This window comes from Actinia tenebrosa, unplaced genomic scaffold (genome assembly GCF_029948245.1).
Source record: "Actinia tenebrosa isolate PJP-AT-01 unplaced genomic scaffold, QUT_ActTen_1.0 PGA_scaffold2__45_contigs__length_23673736, whole genome shotgun sequence".
Classification (NCBI taxonomy): Eukaryota; Metazoa; Cnidaria; class Anthozoa; order Actiniaria; family Actiniidae; genus Actinia; species Actinia tenebrosa.
In genome coordinates this window covers 4,251,503-4,259,569 of record NW_028292579.1, presented here as the reverse complement: position 1 = coordinate 4,259,569, position 8,067 = coordinate 4,251,503, and the positions used below count along the sequence as shown (strand labels likewise).

General features: G+C 38.0%; 1 protein-coding gene across 1 annotated transcript; it reads right to left on the bottom strand.

The window, feature by feature from the left end:
- Nucleotides 1-672: 672 nt before the first annotated feature.
- Nucleotides 673-7,718, bottom strand: LOC116289825 (15-hydroxyprostaglandin dehydrogenase [NAD(+)]). The gene is made up of 7 exons (XM_031696751.2): nucleotides 7,558-7,718; nucleotides 5,110-5,233; nucleotides 4,592-4,698; nucleotides 4,155-4,233; nucleotides 2,429-2,508; nucleotides 1,655-1,785; nucleotides 673-1,163 (listed from the first exon to the last, which is right to left on the bottom strand). The coding sequence occupies exons 1-7, from the start codon at nucleotides 7,651-7,653 to the stop codon at nucleotides 1,040-1,042; spliced, it is 741 nt and encodes a 246-aa protein (XP_031552611.1). The 5' UTR covers nucleotides 7,654-7,718; the 3' UTR covers nucleotides 673-1,039.
- Between the last annotated feature and the right edge of the window lie 349 nt (nucleotides 7,719-8,067).

Here is an 8,067-nt window from a genome sequence, read left to right as displayed (position 1 = left end):
TCATTTCAAGCGTTCTTGCATGCATGATCCTCTTGTCTTTGCTGTTGTTGATATAGTTAGCCATTTTGATTGTTGTTAATTTGAAAGTGTCCTCAACGGTTTTCATGCCGCTTCCTCCTAGTTCTTCTGGTAGGTAGAGTAGTTTGATGGATTCGTGATGGTGCGTTCCTCCTTCTTTTCTGACTATCTCTTTTGTGCGTCGGTCTATGTCCTTCAGTTGGTTTATTTTATTATATTATTATTATTATTATTATTATTATTATTATTATTATTATTACACCCAGCCTTTTCCTCAACCTCAGAATGGCTATTATAGGGGTACAAATTACAAGTGCTAAGTTTCACCCTCTCTAAAAAAATCAATTATTCATTATTATCATTCAAGTGTTTGGTTCGACTGTAATACCCTTCGATGCATGCAGGCCCCGACATAGCATCCATCGGTATATGGTCTACATCATTTCAAAAGTTGTCTTTCCATGCATAAAGCAGATAGATAGAAGGGCACTACGAGAATAAACCCATGTGCGACTCAGTGCATAATTATTATAAGCCGCTTCAGAATCAGAAAAAGCGCGCGAACCTGATTGGCCTACAGAAACAACAATTCACGCCACCCCCCCCCCCCCCCCCCATTCCCCAACACACATATAATCAAACCCTTCATCAGAATAAAGAACAACAACCTTTTATACAAAACTGCTCATAACAAGTTTTAGGTAGTTTGATTCTTGTGATAGTTAATAAATGCTCGCATATTATAGAACCTAGAAAAACCCAGTCTGACTAAACAACGTTTGGTGGACTTGAATGGTGTGAATGGACTACAAATTTAATTCTTTGTTAGGTTGTTAATAAACAAGTCAGTCTTCGCAGCCTGCATACGTCGAACTTTACATGAGCCGAACCTAATAGCATCAAAGGAGGCCGCCGCGTTATCCATTGTTTCAATTAGGTTCGGCTCATGTGAAGTTCGACGTTTGATTTGAGCCTAATAGTCAGCGCCATGGACCGAGAGGCTTTGGGTGTTATAAGCCATTCATACGCCTTGGATCTGAAACTCTTGATAATCGATGTTCGTCTTTGCAGTCACTCTCATTACTGCACCATTCTTGGTGTCATCGGTGATTAATTCTATAAGACCTTTAGCAACCAAATCGGTTCTAGAAAAGATTCAGACAACGAGAAAACATGAATGAACGATGGAATGAATAGATATGATCCGGCGGCAACTGATGTACTACTTCGACGATACGGCGGCCATCTTGAATCGCATGGCCTTATGGGTCCTCCGGGGGGCAAATATTCTGAGATTTGCTACAGTATGGCGTCGATTGACATTAACAGTTCACAACAAGGCAATTTGACCCATAATGCCTTACAATTAAAGATGGCCGCCTCATCGTCGAAATAGTCCATTATGCGGTACGATCGGGAAGATTGACAGACAGACAGACGGACAGACATAAATAGAAACAGACAGAAAGACAGAAAGACAGAAAGATAGACAAATAGCAAGAAAAACAAACAGAGAAAAGAGAAAGAAAGCCAAAGAGAGAAAAAAAGGGAGCTAGAAAGAGGTAAAAGGGAATTGGGAAGAGAAAGAGAGAAAGGAGGAGAGTAAAACAGAGAAAGGAGAAAATGAGTATCTTACTTGACGGTTCCCAAATGCGCGACTAATGCTTTAGTTACGGGTATCTCTTCCATTTGTTTTTCCAGAAGCGGGGTGTCGACAAAAGCTGGACAAATGCAGTTTACACGTAATCCTTTTGTCTTCATTGCGACCTACAAGACAACAATCAGCTATTGATTACGTTTATTCTTGCTTTAAAAGGTAAAATGCTGTTTCTTTAGAAACTTGCAAGGTTGCCATTAAAGCGAGTTAAGACTGTGCACAAGTATATCTTTTTTTATTAAGGCAGGGTAACTGACTGAGGAAGGTTGGGGTGTTCTTTTTTGCGTATGTTTGTTCGTTTGTTTGTTGTCGTTGTTGTTGTCGTTGTTGTTGTTGTTCAGTGTTGTTGTTAAGCAGTGGTTTGTTTGCTCGTAACTAGAAGGGAAGCTAGATAGTAAAACACTTTTATTTAGATTTTGAATTTTTTTATTTAATTAGTGCCATGCATTTTTACGAAAAAGATTAATAAAAATTAGAAATATAAAATTCCATAGTTTTGGACAAATGCTTATTGTAGCAACCCAGGGCTGATCTGCGTAATTAGTATATGTAATAGGACTCCATGCTGTCCAATTAAGAAATAATTGGACGAGGAAAATTCCGAGGACTTCCAAAATTGGATGAGGCTGTAGGCCGAGTCCTATTTGGCAGTCAGAGGAATTTTTCAAGTCTAATTATTTCTTGATTGGGGAGCATGAAATCCCATTACCTATTAATTATAAATTGATATATTTAAATATACACTGACTGTACCGTTGCTATACTCCTGGTGAATCCAACAACGCCATGTTTCGTGGCACAATACACAGGGGTTGGGCTCATCGGTGCAAGTCCTGCATTACATCAACAAACAACTAAACTTTAATCCTTGTATTACGTATGCCCAATGTCCTGGCGCGCGGTTATACAACCAATTGCTTACTATCAATCGCGTGACTTTTTGGAGTTGAGCGGATGCTTAGTCAAAACACATCAAAATAAGTCCTCAAACTATTGTATTTGACTATTTTCACGACATCAAACCAGAAAACAAGAGATCAAAACAACCTCCAGGATTCTACAAAAGCCTTCAAACGTCATAGTCATTAACATATTGGAAATATAAACCTTCGTATATCAAAGACTCGACATTCAAATGACCAATTATTTTCACAATCAACTATTCACTATTCAGTAAAGAATCAATTCTGAAAATATTGTGTAAAGGCTTATAAGCACTTTAACCTTTATTAATAGATTCTTGTGGAAAATATGCGCTTTCGATCATATTCATATGTAAAAATGCGCAAAATAAGTATTAAATTATTATAAAAATAACGGATCGTCATTTAACGTCTATCTGTACGTCTACTGCGCATAATGAAAGCTTTGTATCTACTATCTCTCCCAGGAATTGAGTTTCTGCCTTTTTTAAAGCTCCGGAGCTCTGCGCAAACCTTTTCAGATAATTCTAAGAACCCCTCGGTTTTGGAGCTCTGTCAAGGAGCTCTGGATACGAGAAAGCTTTGTATCTACTATCTCTCCCAGGAATTGAGTTTCTGCCTTTTTATAGCTCCGGAGCTCTGCGCAAACCTTTTCAGATAATTCTAAGAACCCCTTGGTTTTTGGGGCTCTGTCAAGGAGCTCTGCATACGAGAATGGCGCGCGCTATATACATGTGCGGCGAAAGAACCAAGATTTTAGTTTCAGTTTTCGCGGTTGAGCAGTTGCATTCGGTATAGAGAAACTGAATGTTTGCATAAGAAGATTCTGAGGCCCAGTTCATACGTCGAACTTTTCATGAACCGAACCTAACACGTTGAAGATCGAGCTACTTTTGATTCAGACGTCGTACCAAATTCAGTCGATCCAATTAGATTTTTCCAAGTCATGCATTTAGGACAGCGGTTAACATAGAGTAATATAGAAATCAGACTCTTCCGCAGTGCCGCAGTCCCCCGCTCGGCCATCCTATATTTCTTCCTGCAACCCAACCAGGCTGTTCTTCATCGCTTTCAAAACATGAACACTTATTGCATATTGGCATTTCACAAGAAATACAAACGTATTTCGTGGTTGCAAAACACGAATCACACATATCATCGGACGCCATCTTGCTTTACCGGGATTCGGAACCAGCTGCCGAGCCTCATATAACACAGGAAGCCATGTTGATGTTAATGCGCATGCACAGCTCATGATAAACCTGCTTGTCCCCCCCCCCCCCCCCTTTTTTTTGCGATTAAATATAATATATGCATTAGGTTCGGTTCATGAAAAGTTCGTCGTTTGAATCAGAGTAGCTCCGAAGTCGTAATTCCCGACCGCTTCAGTCGATCTTAACGATTGGTTCGATCTCAATGTTATGGTCGAACTAAATTGGTTCAGACGTCGTACTTTTCATGATCTTAATTCTTAACATTTGGTTCGGCGTATGGTTCGGCGTATGAAAGTTCGACGTATGAACCGGGCCTAAATGTCTTTCGCGCAATATGATTACCTCCCATTGAAGCTGTGTTAACTATTACACCAGAGCTCATAGTCTCCAAGCCAACGAATGTCCCGTGAATTACAGAATTCTGAAAGTGAATGAAAAAATAATCAGAGCAACGACGGTAGATTTCTATGATTTAATGTCCTTTTGCACGAAGACACATGCAGGTCTAAAAATTTGTAGGTGTAATTTCACACTTGCTATACAAGGTCTCTCACCTCCGTACTGGGTTCTAGTCCAGCCCAGGGATTATATTGAACCTACGACTTGATCATGCGCAAGAATCCATTAATGCTTTAGGCCCTCAAGCACCCCTCATGCACACACGCACGCCCCCGCGTAAATAACAATGCAAAATGTATCGGGGGAAATATCATCTGGCCGCCATGTTGGATGAATACTTTTTTTAAATGTACAACGTCAGATTCTCCCTAGTGACCTACCAAGTTAATGCTGACACATTTCTCCCAGTTTTTCTCGTTGATAATTCCTGCGTTGTTGCACAGAATATCAAGTTTTCCATGTTCAATCACCGTTTGCTTCACAGCCTCTGATAAACAAAATGACAAAAAATACTATTGTTAGACACAACACGAAGTTACGGTTACGACCGATATACGGCTACAGTACGGTAATATACAGTACGGCTACAAATTTACCCAGTATCGTTCCCCACTCATACGAAAATCTCTTTATGAAATTTAAAGATATTTGGAACTCATTTTTGAACAAGATTAAATTTGTAGAGCAAATATTCAGCTTACAACATATAGCCATTTTCGTAGGACTTACGGCCACATTCGGCATAGTGGTCGCTAAATAGAGGCTGGTCGCTTAAGAGAGGTATAAACTAGTGCAAAGCCTTCTCTTTGGGAATTTCACAACTGACCGCTCAGTAAATAAAAGTTGACCGCTTTATGAAGGTTTTACTGTAATTTTCTTTTTACATATTTTTACTGACTGGCAAAGTCTTCATTGTTTGTCACGTCACATTCTGTAAACTTGGCTTTTCCTGGACCAAACTGCTTCTCCAGCTGTTGTTGTGCTTTTTCGCCTTCTTCTTTGCATATATCAAGCATTCTCACCTAGTAAAATTAACCAAATACACAAATGAAAATATTGCATCTAATAAAATGATTTCCACGAGAATTCTTTCTTAGCCCTAACCCAAAGCAGATGTTCTTAGGGTCGTCACGTTTCTTTCTCACGTTGCGTGACAACTCAAGAAATTTCTGCGTTGGATAGGCTATTAGATATTTCGAGGTCGAGAAAAAGACTGGGTGTCGTGCATTGTTGGACTGTTTTAGGGGACGACATAAACGCGATCTTGGAAATATGTCCACGCTTTTTGTGAAGAATTTGCGGATAAGGGAGGGGTGGGCGGAGGTGCTTGGTTCCTCCCCTCCCCCTTCCTTTTATAAATCACAGTAAATCACAGTATGTCAATGACAAAATCCGAAATGACTGGATTTGCTTCCTACACTCTCCTACGCACTCCTATGCTGGCATCTCTTTGTCTTTACATATTTTATGTGTGGGCTGCCTTCCGACAGGAAACCCAGAGAAGGAAGATCTTGCTGAAACATTGCAGGCGTTCCTTGTTGGGGACGGGGAGGTTGGCGCTATTTAATAAAATGGCTTTTGCGATACAACGGTCCAAAATCGAATATTTTCGTTTTTTTGAATGCAAGAATACCGCACTGATTGTCAAATATTTTCGAAAGTCATCATGAATAACGCTTTATTTCTGTTCATTTCCTCTGCTCTTCTTTTATCGACAATTTTAGAGACAATTCAGAAGGGAGGGTGGAGAGGATAGGGGCAAAAAGTGAGACAGCCGATTTCGCTTTCTATCGGATTCTTTGACGTTTTCCCCCCATAATGTTAACCTACAACATTCATTTACATCCTGTACGCTTTAAACCCAATCGTCTCGTGTTTTTAAATTTTCATGACCCACTTAGCCACAAATTGAAATCGTTCTCTCACCGTCACCACAAAATTGCTAGCTTTATCAATCAGTCATTTGATAACGAAGGAAACAAGCTGCAATGATATAGCTCTAAAGGCATAAAAAATACCATCTTAATCGGACTTCCCTTCCTGTCTTCCTTTCTTTCTTTTTTCTTTTCTTTTTTCCTTTCTTCCACTTTTTTTTTCTTCTTTCTCTTTCTTTTCTTTTTCTCTCTCTTTCTTTTTTTACTCTAAAAAAGACTGATTTATTACAACTTAAATGGAATCCCCCGGCCATACTGACTTCAAATGAAGTGTAATGGTGTGGAATGTCTGGCAAACTGCTCATACATAAATCATACATAAATACAAAACCCTCAACATAAATAAACTAAATACATTTGGTTCATTGGCCTTTTGACTCTTGACCACCTAATATTCCTTCCCAAATTAGTTTTATATTGAATATCATCTTACAATATCAACATTTCCGGCAGCCATTCAACATTTGCTAGGAATTTAAATTAAAGTAATTACTTTTGTTTCACTTTTGGTCTGGAGACTAAAATAACAAATTAACTCTCATTTGCTTTGATTTATTAAATCCATGTGTCATTTCAAAAAAAATACCATGATAAATTGAATATTTTACTAAAAGCTAGAGAAATTTGTTGTAAATTCACAAATAATTTCAAAACTTAGCAATGGAAATGTTAAATATAAAATATAAATCGAATATGAAATTAAACTGGAAGAGCATTTTTGCCCCACCCCCTCCCCCATCCTTCGACTCTTAACTCTTCAGAAATTTGATATCCTGCCAAATATTAATCCTCTAATTAAAGTACTAATAAAAGAGTTTATATTAAGGACTCCCAAACACTAGGCAAACCAAAAAAATATATATACTAAAAATCCAGAAGCAATATTTTTCAAAATAAAAAATATATTCTACAAACAACAACTGTTTTCACTTTGTGTTGGTTTGGTTGGTAGATGAATAAAGTGTGTGGTTTTGTGATTGTATTTATGAATACTAATTATACCCCAATCTGGTAATAGATTTTTCTGAATATAACTTCAGACTTCAAAGTTACAATTAAACATTGACCATTCATTACGATATTTTCTTTTAGTTCAAAGGATTATCCGAATGAATACAATAAAATTCACTGCTAATTCCATCATACATATTCATACCGGCTCCCTGTATGTGTCAATATAAACACGTATTCGAGCACATTCATGTTGGGTCGATCTTGATAATTTTGTTCTTCGATGCCAGGGTTTTTATACGATATTCTTTCAAAACCCCTGTTAATACTTATGTAATACCCCATGAGTTCGATACAGGGTCGAAAAGTAGTTGAGGATACGGTAGAAGCGCTGTAATTGCCCTGCCCAATGGCAGTATGCCGCCACACAAAATCCTGATTATCTATTTCAGATAACTTACCGTAGCAGCTCCATTATCTAAAAGGGCAACACAAAACGCTAGACCAATGCCTCTAGCAGCACCAGTAACGAGACCCACAGCACCTTTGATCTGCATTTTAAATGTTGTGATGTACACTTTGTTCGGAGATGTCGATGATGATAAACAATATATGCTTAATGTACAAGAATATAAATAGTGTCCAATTTACACTATACCACCCCTGTTAGGCAATATTTCATACTCGTACCCAGGCTCCTCGCAACTTTATGCACAAATATAAAAAATCATTTACTATATTATTTCTTTTCATGAGAAAAATAATCAAAATTAACTTTCCTACGCTACTATCTGGTAGGATTAATAGATTATTTTAAGCGTTTTATCTGATCAGAAGGTCAATTTTAATTTGATTCAGAGGGCAACTGATCTTTAACCAATGGTCATGTCAGCCTTTCAATCAAGTTATTTCAAACATAAATTTCTAAGTCATCTTTCAATCAACATTTTAATGTTTAATGCAACTTTTTG